Source organism: Argopecten irradians, chromosome 1 (assembly GCF_041381155.1).
Source record: "Argopecten irradians isolate NY chromosome 1, Ai_NY, whole genome shotgun sequence".
In the NCBI taxonomy this organism is placed as follows: domain Eukaryota; kingdom Metazoa; phylum Mollusca; class Bivalvia; order Pectinida; family Pectinidae; genus Argopecten; species Argopecten irradians.
In genome coordinates, this window is record NC_091134.1 from 43,164,338 (window position 1) to 43,183,975 (window position 19,638).

The 19,638-nt window shown below is 35.8% G+C and overlaps 1 protein-coding gene across 5 annotated transcripts in view; it reads left to right on the top strand.

Annotated features, from left to right (window-relative positions):
* Positions 1-2,364: 2,364 nt before the first annotated feature.
* The window catches only part of LOC138328979 (proto-oncogene tyrosine-protein kinase ROS-like), a 101,549-nt gene continuing 84,275 nt past the window's right edge, over positions 2,365-19,638 (top strand). For 3 of the 5 annotated variants that reach the window (XM_069275681.1, XM_069275686.1, XM_069275694.1), the window contains exons 1-2: positions 2,367-2,625; positions 11,419-11,475. In XM_069275681.1, coding sequence (XP_069131782.1) covers positions 2,515-2,625; positions 11,419-11,475 — 168 coding nt within the window. In that variant the 5' untranslated portion in view covers positions 2,367-2,514. Of the gene's footprint in view, positions 2,626-11,418; positions 11,476-19,638 lie in introns of all 5 variants that reach the window. The other 2 variants (XR_011209389.1, XM_069275699.1) reach the window with 1 other exon arrangement.

Consider the following 19,638-nt stretch of genomic DNA (forward strand, 5'->3'; position numbering starts at 1 on the left):
TAATATTTTTGACATCGTTCTAGTATCATTGAACAGAATCTTAAAGGCAACACAAAGTTAGATGGATTTTAACAATCAATACTTTTAAATATAAGTTAAAAATGGCTTTTAAACCAATTAAACCAGCGGCAAGGACTTGCTTGTGTGCATGTACAAACGAACACGTAGATCACTTTGCTCGAGTTACCTCCCATGCTCTTCAAATTGCGTCTGGATAGTACAGAATATTAGAATTTACTCGGAAACATGTTTTGGTCGAGTAGATAAATATAGTAATTTGTTATTTTAATGACTTTATTTATCTTACGGAGAGTCTATCGACACACAAAAGCAATGCCTTTTAAATAAAGAGACACAGGCTTTATTTCCGTAGGTCTTCGCGACAAAAATGGTACCAGATGGTAAAAGAGACACATACATGGTAAAACCGAGACGTTCGGACATGCGTTCGAATAGTAAAATGGTGAAATGCGTTAAACTAATTGAAGATTTGAAAACAAATTCTTTAGGAATAGGTTTATTATTTTGTGTGAAAAAATGCCACTCACAAATTATGCTATTTTAGTAGTAATTCCAGTTTCCATATAATGAGTGGTCAACAGTTTCTACGATCTTTTATGGACTTAATAAGATAATAATCCCTTTAAAATCCTACTTAATAGAACAAAGAAACAATGCCATTGTCATGGGTAAATAGGTCTGTAAAATGATAGACTAGATTATCTCCCCTTCGTTATTTTAAAATAATTTAGTATGTACCAGCTATACGGATTTTATAAGAACCACTTCGGTCTTAGCCAGCTTAATGTCAGTAATGTCAGCATCTTTTAAACAATTTGTTTCAGATTTAGAATAAAACGATAGGTTACATTTTAAGTTTGGGAGAGTATACGGGATTTTCGTGCACACCCAATGTACGTTTAACACGTGCATAGACTTACCTCTCGTCGTTCCTTACATTGATTGGAACCACGTGTAGTTCACGTATCGACACAAATGACATCAATTCAAAGATGACATAGAAGGTGTGAAGTAATAAAAAGGTTTATCTTCATTGTATTTTTTGAACAGGTGTATAGTGAGTATAGTTCAGAAACACATAATATTTTGTCATCATAAAAAGGATGCGCTCGAAAGATGGGCTCCTGTGTATTTTCTATTTCTCGAATTTTTTCTTTTTTTTTTCTTTTACTTTGTTAACATCAAATTGGTTGAGTAACTTGCAATGCAAGTAGGCCTATACAGGATGACAAAGAAAACATGATCCGACTTCAATGCTTAGTAAATCAAAACCCTCAATGGCACGGACCTAAATTATAGACCACTAAAACATCGATGTCCATATGTGTAATCAGTTATGCCATAATTCTTTGCATTAAAAGTATGTGTATCTTTTGATAGCTTGTACTTTCAGTTAGTTGATAAAGTATTAACGCAGAGCTCCTAACTTGTCCAATCCAAACGGAAATTATATTCGAGGAAAAAGAAAACTCATTGCAAATACGTGCAAGAAAAGAGTCCGGAATTTATTCAATAGTAAGCCAGAAAAGGAAGTAGTTTAAAAATGTTTTATGTATTGATTTGGAATCTCATTGGCGAATTATTTATATCGTGAAATAATTGCAAAAACAATCAAATTTTGGATTTTTTCCCACCTAATCGATGATTTCCTAATCTTCAAATTCCAAAACGCCATTTTCTTTGCATATATCTGTAATCGCTACGACAACATACACAATGTAGATAAAAGATATTCATTCACTTTCTTCGATTGTCCTTGTTGGAACTACAGTGACAACATGGCAAATGATATTATATAAGTTCATAGTTTTTATCAGCTTCATAGTCCATCAGCAATTAGCGCTGAACTGCTTTCAGATGGCAATTTTGAGAGGATGAATGCCAATTTGACAAAGGTAATCTATACACTAACTAATTCCCAGGTACCTGTGGGTGGAACCCCCATACACCGAGGATTAGGGATTTCTTCACTCTCCCACTCTAATTGGCCCAATTTAAATTACCGTTTCTATGACGTGGCCAATAGAATATTGGGACAGATCACGGCGCACCTCTAAAACATAATAGACGAATGGTTTATTGGGTATTTCCATACAAGGTCGGAATCATTGGCCGCTGGGTATTTCGTCGGGTATATATTGGAGTATGCGGTCAGTTTCCTGAGCGGTCTATGTACGTCCCTCTTTGATAGTTTTGACAGCTATTTGACAATAGTATCATATACTCGCTTTCGATGTAAACAAGAATGTGACCGCACTAGTAAGAGTAAACGGTAACAATCGAACAAGTAGGGTTCAGGAGACACCGTCACAGGGAGGAGGGACCGTGGGAGTTTACCCCTCCCCTCACACAGTGCAGGCAGTCCGTGTATAATCTGGCGCGCTCTCGACCGGTAGTAAAGCTGTAGTACGCGGTGCCTGATGCTGACGTTCTCGGCTGTACAGTGACTTAGAAGTAGACTTGCATCACTATGGCGTTGTAACGGTACCCGCAATGTCCAATATATTTGTATTTTGTGTACCCATTTTGATTCTATGGATGTTACAATGTGTTTACGGACAGTCTATTGAAAGTGCTTGTAAGGAATCATGTGAAAGCAGCTTGGTAAGTTGACTATTTACTATTTCTATTGTTTTAAACTTTAAAATAAACACATGGCCTTTCCAAATTTCAGACTCTGTATCATTGTAAGCCAGTCGTGTAATGTCGATAAGGCTATTTTCCTGTGAAGCATCCTAGCACATGCAAATGAGGGCCAAGCACCAGCGATTTGCAACCGTTTTGGACCATTTACAATGATTTCACCTCATAGATAGTATTTCCCTGGTCGTCGTGGGGACACCAAATACGTGGTAGGAACATTGTTGGCTTTCAACCGTTGACATTCGACAGTCTTTCATTATCGTGATCAGAGGATTTTAGTTACGACGAAACAATGCAATTATTTATGATTTCATTAGTTATGGTAAGCCTGTGGTACAAGCCATCCCAAGTGTTTGATAAATTGCTCGGAATTCTTATCCAATATAAAACCAATAATGCTCTCCATCCTCGATATCATGGTTAATTTGGCGTGACTTACGATGACCAGTAGCGGACATCCGCGCGGTGACACGTGCTCGTTATAAGAATTAAGACCCACGTCGACTGACCAGTGGGGTACCAATGAACATCTTGCTGGGATGGGGAACGGTCAAGTGTTGACCAGGAGGATAATGGATGATTGAGGACTAATCCCGTTACGGTACCTTCATTACACACACAACTGACATACACGATAATGGATCTTGACTGCATGTCATTGACGCACACATGGATTAATATTAATTTGTCAGAAATGGATTGATCAAAGTTGACTTTTCCGAAAATTGGAAAAATGAAAGTATTAAATAAACAGAGAAAAAACAAATAAAAAAAACACTTAGGTCATGGGATTGTTTACACTATAAATATGCGTTCTTTTTCTTTTGCTACTGCGTGTTGTGTATAGGGTACGTGCGTTACTCTTTTCCTAGTGCATACATGCACATTCTGATACAAATCCAAGTACAACAGGTTCCAACCCCATCATAAAGAATACACATACGACTACACGTAACTGTGTGTGACATGCATTTCGGTACTACTCCCCCCCCCCCCCTTGTGTTCCCCTATTTTAAAAAGATAATGGGTTTCTCCGCCAGCCCCGATATATCTGACCCCCTAAACCCGACCGGTGGCAGGTGGTATCAAATTCCTACAAGTAGTACACCTCGGCGGAGGGGGTATATGCCTGGGAGCCGGGCGACACTGTGTCACTGCTCCGACTCTCTGATAATCAAGACCACGTTTTTCGCCGTTTTCCTCACGTCAACCCCCTCCCTACCCCCTCCCCACCCCTTCTATCCCGTCCTTAGAGAGGGGCGTCTCCTAACCTCATATCTCGCGATTCTGTCTTCAAAGAGATTTTTCTCTCAATTATAACCAATTTAGGTTACCAGTGACTTTAATTTTTATTTTGACTGAAACTCTCATTTAACGGATTTGCTTTTAAATCAAAATTTAAACCAATAAGGTTTTTTGTCAAAAAATATTTTTAGAGTCTCGCAATAAGTTTTTCTTTATTTCTATTTCAACTATTGATTTTCATTACAAAACATATTTCTATGTCTAACATATTACCGTTTTCTCATGATTTTCGACAGATATGAATTTATATTGATAATTTTAATGTTATTTTCATAGAAATTACTAATGACTTCGGCGCGAAAAACAGTTTAATTAACAGCTAACAAGACTATTATATGAAAGTGCAAGGTATAATCGTACCTTATTTTCTTCTATTTCAAAAGTATAAAACAAGAATAAACCATCAACAACAACCAACAACAACAAAAAATAAAAAAAAAAATAAAAAATCAGCAACGGTAAACAATAAGAACAGGCTGGTCCATGTTTGTGAAGGGTTTATAATGAATGGCGATTCGGTATATTTAGGTACATGTAAAGTTCACTTGATAAGTTGGCTAATTAAGGTGTAGACACACAGTCCATATTTAAATACGAAATGTATATGATAGGATTAAATTGAAATGTTTACCAAACCGGCTACATCAATAATCGCACCGACCTGTTGTTGCAAGGGATTTACAATGTATTAAGTTTGTTTTAAAGAATTTGTGCATTCAGAAATATTTTAACATCTAGATTTGCAAACAATTTCCTGCGTAAACTGATCTGAATTAACAATCAAAGTGCCATGATCTGAGATAGTTAACAAAACGATTTCAGGAATCAATATTAGAAACTTGAATCACTTATTAAATATAATAAAAGCCTAATGAGAGAAAACGCCTTTGGTCATTACTGTAAAATTTTATACACTTTTGCATCAAAATCAACAATAACAAATATGCATAATAAAGCGATTTAGTGTAGTTTCCGTTGAGTATTTATTTTGCATTTTACCTTTTTGGTGTGTCCAAACATTTCACGGAACATTTTTATATGTATTTTTTCTTGTGTCAGTAAACCAACCTTTTACACAGCTCTCCATTTTTCCACACACGTCTTCGTCATCATCGTTCTGTGTTGCATCGATCGAAATCAGCATCACACAATCAAGTTGATTTAATGTTTTGAATCTGCATGAATCGGACGTGTACAAAACTGAAAATTGTGATTTAAACCATGCTCTTAAATAATCAATAACAAAAACAAGTCGAGAAATACGACTGATCCTTTTTCAAATATTTAAGATATCAGCAAAGAAAACTCCTTCTTTAAATCTCTGATATCAATTTACTGCTATAGTTCCAAAGCATTGTTTTAACCAACGTAAAGTTGCGCGCCAATTCCGTAGACGAAAAGGAGCTTAAGTCTGTTTGCTTACAAAGACTAAAGAATTATTATATTGGATATAAACTGGCAATTAGTGGGGAGGGGGTGAAGTAGGTGTAAAGAGGAGTAGTAGATGGACCAACAGATTAGATAGCAGCGCACGCTCGTCCTCACAGGAAATCTAGCGAGTGGCTACCGATTTATGTATCTCAGACACTTAAAATGCGATATCAATTAACCATTTTTAAAATGTACAGGTTATTTTATTAGGACAAATAACATAATTAATTCATAAAACGGGTTAAAGTAATAGAGCATCCATATTAATAAATATTAGTTATATACATGTATTGTCCATTGACTGCTATGTTCATCATCTGAACAATAATTTGTGTTTAATCGTGTATTCAAATGTCTAATTAACACAAAAAGTAACATAGAATTATTTATTTTGCATTTGGTGTATGCGCAATCAGTTGTTCATTCCATATAGGACATAGTGCCACGGAATTTTTGCGGGATGGAATTAATGATTTTTAATATTTTTATCTTAGAATAGAATTAGAAGATCAAACTTTTCAAAGGTGGTAATGGTGTAAAGTAAGTAAGTAACATTTGTATCTGAAGAAAAATACTAAATCTTCTGCTCCTGTTTTTGATAGAGAAAAAGTACATTTTGTCAGCGGTGGAGCATCTTAAAACAATACCTGTTTCTATTTAGTCATCAAGACAAATAACTACATCCACATTTATGATACATATTTTCATGGCCCAATTGCATTAATATTAACTTTAACGGAATTTATGCTTTAACCTGAAATTATCCATAGAAAAATATTTACACATGTTAAGGAAAACATCTTAAGTTAAGGAGCTTTCCTTAATTACTGTAATGCTTTCCTATGGATAATTTAAGTTAAGGAATTCTTTAAAGCATAAACGGGGCTCAGAACTTGCATCTACCTCCAATTCACAGTATTGCCACTATTAGATTAAATAATAATTTTATATCTTTTAAAGAATTTCAATATAAACTGTATTCTTGTTTTACGAAAACCAATTGCGATGCAGCAACATGAACTTGCAAGTTGCGTTGCGCAATCTTCACGGGATCGATTGCGCTCGGTTCTGACACTCTTCAAGACATTAAAACCGGAAGGAGTAGCGAAGAGTCCTCGGGCGAGTGGGGACGGATCACAATCAAGCACATGGTGTAGTAATCGACTCGTATTTCAGTCTAGATAAACAAATATTTCGACATGACTCCAATTTGGTCAGCAGTAGTTTGTTAGTTTTTGGTGAGGCCCAAAGTTAGACACGAGATGGAATCAGCACCCACCTGGTGGCGAAGTGTATTGGTTGAAGTTTAATTAAAACAAACGTTTGAAGTTGTTTGGAAATGTAGAATAGTGCATAGGACTATCTTCTATAACTACGAACTATCAAACTGTCAGTATTTTCATGAGAAATATTTTCCCACGGATTATTAGTGTTTTCATTACCATTGACCACAGTGGGATGTCTCAGAGTCGCGACCGGAAGGGTCACTATGACCAGAGGGACTTTACAGTGTGCGATGTCAAAGATATCTACTATCGCTATAGATGTTAATGATAGCTTGAACACACCATTCACAGTACAGAATAACAGTTGCTTTTTCCAAGATTTTCTCACAAAACAGAGAAACTAAGTTTTCTTCAATGACTACCGCAGACTAAAATTTTCGTCAATGACGACCACGAATGGAAACTACAAAAATCAGCGAAAACTATTGGGTTGCCGTGGTATATGGAAGGGCGTCCGATCGTCTTAACAATTTAGCTCCGTATCATTTCACATCCCCTATCTTGTCCGTCAACGGTTAACTCTTAATTTAGATTCAAACGAGAACTTTTATTTAAGAACGAAAACATTCGATTTTTTTGTTGTTCTCCATTTTTAGTATCAGTAATTTAATCTAGAAGCGAAGAACAGACATATTTTTGCTTCATTACAGTTTATAACAGCAATAAATTTTTATTAAGCAAAACTAATCTGTATCTAATGCCTTTTTTTTGAGCAAGCGATATCTTTTCAGATGTGTGCATTATATTTATCAGTTTTTGTGTATTCTTTCATTCAAAAAAATATATTCAAAGGCAAGGATAAACAGTTCATACTTTGAACACAGTTCTGAAATCTTTTATACTCAATATATCTTCTGCAACTAGCATTTTCTTTGTTCAATAGAACTTCAATAAACAAAAACAATTCTGCAGCGACATTCCTCATGAATAATATTTCTTCTGGATTATGAAGCTTCGTATCCATTTCCCTCTTTGTTGCATCCCCCGGTATGTTTTACCAATCGTGGTTAACTATGACAAAAGTTGGTCATGGATGTGATTTTTCCTCTTCTCAGAGAATCTCCTCTGATTGAAGAATATTTTTTGAGAAACAAATCATAACGGATGTGATCAGAAACATCATAAAATGACCTTTTTAAATTGTAGGGGAGAGTTTCCCCACATAAGTCGAGATATTACCTCCCTTTGCTGATAGAATCAATCCCTGGTTGTTACACTGATTGAGGATCAATGTAAAGGATCGGTAGCTCTGTATATTGAACCAAAACAATAAGCGTTATTTGATTTTTACGTTCCGAAGGCGACCGGTAGGCCTAGACAGTTCCGGAAGTGGTGTCTTGTCATCGTGGCGGGAATAACAGGACGTCTGCTGTTTATATAAGCAAGGTCACAGCATCATGGTCTCAGAAATAGCGGCATCATAGTTTACTGGACATTTTCTGCTTTTAAGAAATCTGTTTAAGTCAACAGGTTATGTTCGATTGGTGGCTTTTCTCAGAGTACTTCAGTTTTCCTCCACCTCATTAACAATATTATCGTTTCTGGGGTTAAACCAAAATCATTTAGATCTTTCTCGAGTGATTGCAACATCCGTCATCCAAGAGGGCCATTTGAGTGTCTGGTCAAGTTTTATAACATCTTTTTAAACTCGAAATCGTTGAATATTTATATGAGACTTTGAAAATATTACTTGGATTATCCCTACATTTTAAAACTTTTTTTGTTATATATAAGCAATAATACGTATCTTTATATCAAAACTATTATATTTAAAATAAGATAAGTAATATTCTTGAATCGCTATGAGACAATAAAATTAACATGCCTTTTTTAAGGTTTTAAAAGGACTAGCAGACCCCATTTTGGTGTGCTCGTGAATCTTGAAATTGCTCACTCTAAAGACGTTTGGCGATACCCTGGCAGACTCGAAGCACACGTCGAATACGCATGCAACCGTTGAAAATGGTTTTGTGGAATCTTTGAAATACAAGTGCACTTTTGTGTGAACAGTGGAGGTTGGCTTATACAGGCGGTGACAATTATTGGACCGTAATGTCAAACTAAGTACATTACTGCAAGAGATCGTAATCTTGGTAACGAACAATGGGGCGCAAATAAAATTAGACCAACTGTTGGAATTTGATGGAGTTGTCTCCTCTTGTGTCTAAAGAGATTGTGTGAAATTGTTATAGACGGCGCGAGTGTTCCACTGAGGTGACAAAAGTGTCGTCTAATTGACAAGCTATTGGCACACTGAAATTGTCTGGTAATTACTAAAGGTCGGGGTATAAAACCGTTGCGCCATAGAAACAGAATAAAATGGCTGTTTATTATGTATATAAGAAAGGAAACTGTGACCACGAAGTGGTGGAGACATGCGTCATACCGATATATATAGCTGGAGAAATGGTTCTGCTCGGCGTGACAATAGGAAGGAAGGAGTGTTCGTAAGGATATCTGAGGCAGACTCAGAGGTTGCCGGGCCTTACACACATCGTGATCGTCAATCATTGCGTGTTAAATTCGCGACAATTTTAAACCTGGTCGTCGCCATACTTCATTGACATGACCGATATTTTACGTTATAGATTCTATATGTATTTATAAAAGGAAATGGGGGATCATGGGCAATATTGATAAAGAAAGTACATAAGTTCTGTAATTTAACACACGGTCGACAAATGTGTCGCAATTGTGAATTTCAAATGAGTTTTAAGTAATTAATCCCGCATAAGATGTGAATATGGCTGAAAATGGTAGGGACTTCCACCCCTATTTACTCATATAATTTGCGGCTGCGGCTTCAATCATACATGTAACTTGATTATTAGTTGAATAGTTTGAATAAATTTTATTTCAATTCCTTTTCTGTGAATCATTTGAAAAATCACTTTATTTTTAAAAGTTTTAGAGTCTAAGTGGGTCATTTATTTCTTAACGTTTTCCTGGCATTGCATGGACGATATATTAGAAATATGCCGCTGACGTAGAGTAGGCCAAATCTGTCCTACGATTTTACATTTCTAACAGGTGTTGTAAAAAATCAAGCCTAACAATATAAGCAGGTTTAGCGGACTTGTAAAGATAATGTGGAAGATCTTGGTATTTGGAATTCGCTCAAAAATCAGCAAAACCTAATGTGTGGACATAATTTGTCGTTTTCATATATTTGGCATGTGCGCTCTTATCACAAAATGGCAGAGTGCACGCGGACGATTGTGTTCAGTTTATAAATTTCTGACCTTAAATTGTCAGTCCCAAGGTTATAGAACGAAGTAGAGGTAACATTTTATGTATTATTCGGGTCCCACTCAGAACTTAAATTTAACACGTGACAAATCGGACCCGGATGAACCGTATAAGACACAATCCCGCATGCCTGACAATCTTCAGAATGTTTACTATTTAAAGAATCAGTGTTGTGTCATTGTGGCATTTCAAATGACGAATCCCGTCGTGCACGCGCCAATATGTCGACCGTGTTTAGCAGTTTGCTCCCTCGTGGGTCCACTAAACCTAAGCTTGTAATTCTAAAAGAACGGAAATAAAGTATTTGTACGTGAATAGCGCAATTCGCAATGGATTTTGCTCTCATTAAGGATGGTGTACAATTTTGAAACCAGTTTATCCAATGGTTATTTTCTTTTTACAAATTCAAATAAGAAGTTTCGTCTATATATTAAATCTATATATATAAATATAAATACTGGTGTCTTCAAATTAAAGTTAATAAGCCAATATTTTTAAGAATTGGTAAAAATCATACATCTACACGAGTTTACCTGATCTTATATACACCCCAGTTTTGCCGTGTGCCGTAGTTATAGTCAACTAACGCGCGTTAATTAGGACGACGGCGGGACAAATAATACGACCTGCGTTTTCGGTGAAAGTCAACATTTAATTTATTTTAATCATATTGTTTAGAAAGACGGAAAGCCAAGACAAGTGTAGCAATAACGTAAATCTAGTAGCTTTTGCGGCTCTGCAAAATTATCAATTTTTACATTTACATTTTGATAATCCGAAGCCGTGGGCCTTTAACCATGCAAGCTTCGTATCATTTGGTCAGTATCGATGCAAATTTAAGTTAACGTTTATTTTACGTGCGAGTTTGACGCTATTGGGATTTTCAATATAGTTACTACCTAATCCCGAATTGGGATTTTCAAAATAGGTAACTAACTCCGACTCTACCATTCTTTACAAATTTTTAACTCCAATCCCATTACTCATAATACCAACGATTTAGATAGTACATACAGATATAAGTGAACCTCCTATTTTTAATACCATTTTAACTTCTCCATTCTTTGTGTCCCGTTCTTACTGCCTCGTATACCGATAGTCTTAGATACATTTTGTACGTGTAGTTAGTCAGAAACCCAACTCGCTGGCACAGAGTTTGTGTTTAATTGTACGGACAAAAATATGCGATATTGATGAGCCTCTGACGTTTGTGAATGTTTTTACTACATGTCTTGTATTATTTATACATTAAAAACGAACTCATGTTGTCCAATCCATTATCACTAACAACTAAAATAGTACAGAAATACGTGCTACGTGCACCTCAAATTTGAATTTTTCGGGTTTTAGGAATAGAGGTTTTTTTCTCCGACCTTCATAACACGCGAGGAGATACGGTAGTAGATCTATTATATATTAACACAAATTTATGTATCATGTGCGTTTTTTTTGGCTTAACTGTTGACTTTGTTTTCTTTTTCAGATCCTCACGTCCCGAGATAAATCTCTATTCTGTAATGACCAATGCAAACTTGATCAGGTAAGTACGATTAGAGGTCAAACTACACATGTAGAAAAGGGAATCTGGAAAAGTGTTCAAATTCTAAAAACTTTGAATGCTAGAAAGATTATTACACGTGTAAAAATGTATATAGCAGTAGTACAATCACATATTGATATTACCGAATGGTAGGCTAACCTGAAGGCTAAAACTAAGGGTTTGAAGGTCATGCTAGGTTTAGTCACTCGGAATTCATCGGGCTTTGTACATTGCATTCCTGTGAAAACCCGATGAGTTCAGGATGTGATCGCTGGCAAGATTTCGAATTGTTTTTGGTTATTGAACTTATAGAGACGTGTTCCTGTGGTGAAAGACACCTGGCACCATGCATATGACCAGCCATATTTCAAATCCGTTACGTACTTTGTAAGACACAATGAAATGGTTCAATGAGTGAACATTGCAAAAATAGTAACATGGTGCTTAGAACAGGTTATGTAGCAACAATGGGTACATACACGTGTTACGTTAATCAGCCCAGCGGCAGCAGCCGGCTCATCTAACCATCTAAAACATAACAAAGGGAGCAGCGTCCCTTTGGGGAATCGATTAAAAAGTGTGAAAACACCTGAAGAAGGTAGGAACACCACCTGGAAATGATTACCGCCGACATATGTATTGGTATGGCATGTATTTTACAGCTATACATAGATTCTGAAATCGGTCCGTTTGGCCGACACCCCAATTAATGTTGGGAATTACATGTGTATTGTTTTGCGCCTGCGGTTTGGGTGTATGTCAATGCCCGTGTTTTTACCTAGGTTTATAGCTTTCAGTTTGGCATGCGGTGTCATGGCTGGTAGCTGTTGTGTCATGCTAGACTTTTGCAGGTGTAAATAGAGTAGAGCGAAAACAACTTGAAAGTATCCGACACGTGTAGATCTGTACAAAAAGCAAAACACATTAGGGTTGGAGTAACGGAGAAAATTAGGTTTTCTTTTAATGTTATCCCCTGCTGTTTTTGCTTTACGTTCGTGAATACAAGCAGAGCCTTGTTCATGGGGGCAGTCTCTGTAGCTAGGGTTGTCATTTCCTGGTATACCTTGGTATTTTATGGCGTATAAAAACCTGTGTAATCCTGGACTTTTAATGTTCAGATTGTAGTTCAATCTCATTCCGTTACAGATAATAAAACAACAGCAATGACTGTATCTTTTTATATAACAACAGTGAAACAGGACTGGCATGTCTATCAACAGATCCTACTGTCACTTGAAGAGAAGTCGAACAAAGCATATTGTGTTGTAAAGATCCCCCCTTTTTGTGCCGTATATTACAAATATTTGGCAGAGATTTCATTCTGGTTTCTATTCTGATGTGCACTAAAAGTGCACTTCTAATGGCTTATAGCCACCCAACTCAGTTATGTTATTGTACAGTTTTTTCCTACTTCTCTAAATTATTCAATTAATGTTCTCTAGAGGAACAATATGTTGATTGTATCTTAAGCATGATGATTATGGAATCAGAGTGATTAATTAGTCAGTAAATGGATTTAAGTTGGAGTATTTCTGGTTTTTGGACCACACACTTATTGAATTAAAATTTTAGAATAATACAACAGAAGTAATATTTTAAAGTAATATTTATGACTAGAAAAATATGTATAATATATTAAAAATACATGTCTTCTAATAATTTTAGTTATAAAATTCTATCTTTACTTAACTTTCAGTTTTCTAGATAATAAGTAACTTAGGGAAAATGAAAAATATAACAGAAAATAAGAAATAGAGTTTAAGTTAATGCCCAGCCCTGGTTTTTTTTAATAGTCAGAAAATCTTTGAAGTAGAAGAAAATGAAAAAGAATATGAAACTTGTGAACTAGACCACTATCATTAAGGAACCCACAGCTAACTGAGACAACTGTCTGATACTACTGAAGTTTTCCTCAACAAATCCAGGCTAATTTTTATACCACTGTTTTTGTTGATAGTCATGATTTCAATGTCTCCATGGCTAGATTTAGTAATTTGATATAATAAAGTTCCAAACATCTCAAATAATTCCAGACATTAATTGTAAAAGTTACCAGCTGGGTAGATTTTTTTTCAAGAAAATGTAATTTGTTGCTACAAAAACATGCATGTTTGATAAAAAAAAAGAGAGATATATTCGTTTTGAGTATGACATCAATGGATATGTAGTCCAATGCTTTTGATGCACATTCTTTATTAGATATCAAACAGTTGTTATCTGTCAATTTCCAGATAGGCTTTCAAACTGCCTTCCTTTCTGCTAATTAGTGGTACAGAGTGGTGGTTTAATCACATGTTCGTCAGATCCAAGGTAGACTGGCTGTGTGTGTATGTTCAACTAAAATCTTTACTTATAAATCTGATCAACATGGGTTCCATCAACATAAAAGATGTTTGTAACATCGAAAAAGGATAATTTTCTATGAAGTGATAATTTTCTAATTCTAGATATTTATATAAACTTACTTATTATGTTTTCAGTAAGTGATAGGTATATATTATAACATTTACAGACATATTCAGGTAAAACAGTAAAGGAAAGTAGAATACTTAACAGTAAGGGCTAAGTAAAATGTATTGCCTTGGTCCCACTCAGAGGTGTGCATGATTAAGTAAATGGATGCCCTTATTACTGATAAATATTTCAAGATAAATTTTATATCTATAAAAGATATATAAATAAAACCTTTAGTACCAGTGAGAGAATTGGTAAAATGAATATATATCCTGGTTACTGATGAACAATGTAAGAGATCAAGTCCTGTGATACCAGCGAGAGAATTAAAATAGATATGCTCTTTTTCTGTGAACAATTAGAGATAGATTCAATATAATTTACGACCAGCAAAGGATTACATGTGGAAAATTTAAGAAGAATTTGATATTACATATCAAGCCCTTTTCTTAAAGTGGGAGAATTAAGATATATGTCCCTTTCACCTGTGAATAAGTATACCCTCGACACCAGTGTGAGAATGAAGAAAGAATAGGGTTGTGTTTTGTTGCCAGTTAGCAATTAAAGATAAATACATGCTTCTGTTATCACCAAGATAAATATATATGCCCAATATTACCAGTAATGACGATTATATCATTAATTACTAGTAAGAGTCTTAAGATAATTAATACCCTTATTATCCTACCTAGAATTAGTACCATTGTGATTAGCGGGAGATTAACCACAATTCCTTTAGACCAAATGATCTTGCAGCAGTATATTCCTGAATACTATCTGAGTGCTAAACTTTTGGCAGCAGTCTATGGTTTAGTTGGCAGACTTGGGATTGCTGTCACTCTGTGGGGTATGGTAGATCTCCCTAAACCTTAACATGCTATTACAGTAATCCTCATGATTGATCACCAATTCTCTTCACAGACAGTATTTTACATTTGCTGCTGTGTTTGTCTGGTTTAACAACAAGTTTTAATACTGATTACATGACAGAGATTGGTTATGTGTCCTTCATCTTAGCTGTTCATCTGTATAACATTATGTCCCTCTGTCCATCAGTATAACTGTTTCCCTCATTTCTTCTGTCCATCTTCATAACTGTGTTCCTTAATTCTTCTGTTCATCTGTATAATGCTACATCCCTCAATTATTCTGTTCATCTGTATGCAATACAACTGTTTCTCTCATTTCATCTGTCCATCTGTATACTGTAGTTATGCATCCTTCATCTTTTCTGTCTTTCAGTATAACATTTTTTCCTGAATTTTATCTGTTCATTTACCTTTTTGCCAATCTCTCTTTCATTCTGTCTGCATATATGTCAATCTGTCTTTTTATCTTTTCCTTCACTTTTATAATACAATTAAGATAGACTCATTCATCCATGGGGCCGCGGTGGCCGAGTGGTTAAGATGTCCCGACATATTACCACAAGCCCTCCACCTCTGGGATGCGGGTTCGAATCCCATGTGGGGCAGTTGCCAGGTACTGACCGCTGGTCGATGGTTTTTCTCCGGGTACTGCGGCTTTCCCCCACCAACAAACCTGGCACGTCCTTATATGACCCTGGCTGTTAATAGGACGTAAAAATAAATAAACCAAAAATCATTCATCCATCTGATTACCTATCTAGTAAATCTGTCTCTTTCTACTAATTAACATGTATTCTATCTGTCTCTTTCTACTAATAACAGGTATTCCATTTGTCTCTTTCTACTGATTAACAGGTATTTTATCTGTCTATTTTTAATAATTAATTTTTAAAATAAATAAACAAATAATTTTTTTGGGCAATGTTCCAGCAATATAGGAATACCTTCACTCAACTCATTACCTCTGATGAGTTTCCAATAGGAAACGAAACCGGTCAGGTACACTATAGATAATACAAATTATGTCCAGTAACCAGCAGCTCGCCAGCGAAAACGGACTGCAGCCCAACCAGTCACTCAAATCTATTTTTAATAATTAACAGGTATTTTATCTGTCTGTTTTTACTAATTAACAGGTATTTTATCTGTCTGTTTTTACTAATTAACAGGTAATCTATCTGCCTCCTTGTGCATCTCATAGTCAACGTCAACAGAGAAATTTCAGAAAACTTCATCTCAGTAATTAAAATGTCTGGATTATAGTCTGTGCACTCAGTGTTAGTAGGATATGACGGACATGATTTTGTCTCTAGCTGAGACAATACCCAGACTACCATCACGAAGTCATCAGGTTTTGACTGATCAATTCCGCCACACAGGACATAAATCAGCCAGCTCAAGTTCAAAAAGTTTTGTGACCTGTGACAGACTGATCAATATTCCTTCATCCTGTATGCCTCCTACGACTGGTACAGCTGGGATGTCTAGCTCCTCTTTTGCATTCACTGGCTCACTTCTGGCTCCCATACCTTCACTATCACATTCACTGGCTCACTTCTGGCTCCCATCAGGGACCTTCACTATCACATTCACTGGCTTACTTCTGGCTACCATACCTTCACTATCACATTCACTGGCTCACTTCTGGCTCCCATTAGGTACCTTCACTATCACATTCACTGGCTCACTTCTGGCTCCCATCAGGGACCTTCACTATCACATTCACTGGCTCACTTCTGGCTCCCATACCTTTACTATCACATTCATTGGCTCACTTCTGGCTACCATCAGGGACCTTCATTATAACATTCACTGGCTCACTTCTGGCTACCATCAGGGACCTTCACTATCACATTCACTGGCTCACTTCTGGCTACCATCAGGGACCTTCACTATCACATTCACTGGCTCACTTCTGGCTACCATCAGGGACCTTCACTATCACATTCACTGGCTCACTTCTGGCTACCATCACTTCAAACTTCTGGCTACCATCAGGGACCTTCACTATCACATTCACTGGCTCACTTCTGGCTACCATCAGGGACCTTCACTATCACATTCACTGGCTCACTTCTGGCTACCATCAGAGACCTTCACTATTACATTCACTTGCTCACTTCTGGCTACCATCAGGGACCTTCACTATCACATTCACTGGCTCACTTCTGGCTACCATCAGGGACCTTCACTATCACATCTAGTTAAAGTGCTTAAGATCATTCTGGTGTGCAGAAATTAGATTGTTTCAAGATGGTTATCATGAATGTAGAATGTAGTAATTTATGTAAAGAAATTAAGCTCAGTCAAATTGCTTCATTGTATGTAAACGTATAGAAAACGAAAATACAAATAGCACAACTATTAAATCAAATATTGTCAGTCATGAAGAGCCATGAAGTGAGATTATGTCTTGTGAACTCTAAAGAACACACAAGGGTAAAAATGGTCTGTTAAGGCAAGAAATGGTGTCTCTACAGAGGTAAAATATGGCCATTTGGGGCTCCAGAAAGTGGTCCTATTAAGCAGATGGTTCTTAGTACAGAGGTGGTCAGTAAAGGCAGGTTTTAGTGGTTTTTCCCTTTGTTTGATTATGATATGAAGGAGAAATGAGGCAGTGTAACTTTATTGAGACCCTTATGGCTTGTTCTGTATGGTAGCTCGGCCATTTCTGTTTGTAATATTACCAGCTTTGTAATTTTTACTTTATCATTTAAAAAAAGTCTTATTCATAATTCGGAACTAAAGGAGATTATCTGTGTAAATTGTGCTTGGTAATTTGATAGTGAACTCTATTTTCTCACAGAACAGCACCATAGATTTATTACAGAAAACATTAATGCTTTGTGAGACAAATGATTACAACATCATTTTTATATAATTCCCAGATTTTGACAGCTTACAGCCATTAACAATGATATATATCTAATTTTCGAAACCCTAGATGCATCTTATGGAAAAATGTCTTCTTATAAATCTTAGATTAAAGGAAATTGGTATCCTTTTCAATATTGGATTAAACATAAGGTAGGAGGGACACAACTTGAGGTGGGAGTATCTCATCACTGTTACAGTATGGAGGGGGCAAATCTGACAGAATCAGAGGGAATTTAATATCTACACTGGGGGCAAATCTGACAAAATCAGGGGGAATTTGAATATCTACACTGTATTGTTGAGGTATGGTTATTCAGGAGTTAATAATGAGATCTCGTTATCTTCTGTCTGTCAGTTTCTACCTTGGATTCTGTTGTTCCATTTAATCATTTACAGAATGAAATTGTCTCGGGTTTCCTGTGACAGCTATGCTCATTTCGTTTTCTTTTTGTGTTCTGATTAATGGAAAGCCAGAAAATTTGAATGGGTTCTTCATTTTTTTAATCATATTCCAAAAAACATTTAGACATTTTCATATCAAATCTCTTGACATCACGGAAATATGATATTGATTTCTGAGTTTGATTACCAGTTTGTTTTCATTCTGTGTCAATCAGGTGAAAGTTAGTTTACCGAATAGTCATTTTGGTTTTAATTGAGAAAAAAAACCTTTTATTTTGGCGATGAAGTCATTTTGAAGAGGTTATAGTGCAGCAATGAATTTGTATTAGCATTAGACAAGGATTCAAATACAAATGTAACACAAGTGTGTATTTTAACAGAATTTATATGTTTTGTGAAAAGTGCTTTACTGCTTTTAAGTTTAATAAATATGTCTGTGTTATTTTTCAACAAGTAGATAGAATACTTGTTCAAATCTTAAAAAAAAAAAAAAAATGCAAAAGGTTTAATTGTATTAAACATAGTTAGGGATTCATATATCTGATGCCTTTAAAGGCTTACCCTGGGGATTTTTTTTTTACATTTTTGCATTAATTTTCAACATTGCTAGTTCTGACCACTGACCAGACAGACTCCCCTGGGGTCTCGGGTGTGAACTGTCTGACATGTGCTGTACATATCTTATCTACTAGGCTAATGAAGCATCAATAGGAAAAATAGTGATTTCACAGAGCATCAAACCCAACTTATTGGACAATTAGTCAGCAATTAAAAAACAGTTTCTACGGGTCATTATTTATATCTGGATTGTGATGTGAATTGACGAGAAATTGAAAATATTTCTTGACAGATGAGTAGTTGATGTAAAGAATTTATATATATTGTATCCCATTTAGACACAGAGTGTCAACTAAGAAGATGGGCTGGTGAGTCAGCCTGGTTTTTCCCAGGAGGATCTGACTCACACTACACCCAGAAAACTTATTGTTGACAATACATCTTTACTTTATCTTTCTGTGGAATCAAAACCACAAAAGATTTGAACAAAAAAATTACAGAAATCTTCAAACAAGTTCAGAGACAATATAAAGTCATAATTATTATTAACAGAGAGGGATGTTTTCGTAGGATTTCTGTAGTTAAAAATGCAGAATCTTTTGGGATTTAAACTTGTGTAATATAGTATTGGTGTCTTCCTACAAACATCCAAGCATATTTATTTTCTAGACCTTACTTAAAGGAAAAGTTCTGTCAGTGTTCTAGCCGCCTAGAATTTCTGTGTTTCAGAGTTACCATTGATCTTGGAATGGTTGTTTATCCTTGGGGTGTACCTAAGCTCCCGCCTGTAATTAGGCTTACACGAGATAACGGTAGAGTTCCAAAACAGTGTGATGAAAACATCACAAAAAGAAGGACCGAAGGACATTGTTGGCTATGAAAAGGAAATATTTTCTGAGATCACTCAAATAATATGAAGTATAAAAGAACCAGAAAAATTCTAAGATTTTGTTGCAGATTAAAAAGCAGATTTTGTTTTTGCTGGCAGTACTTAAATTAATAT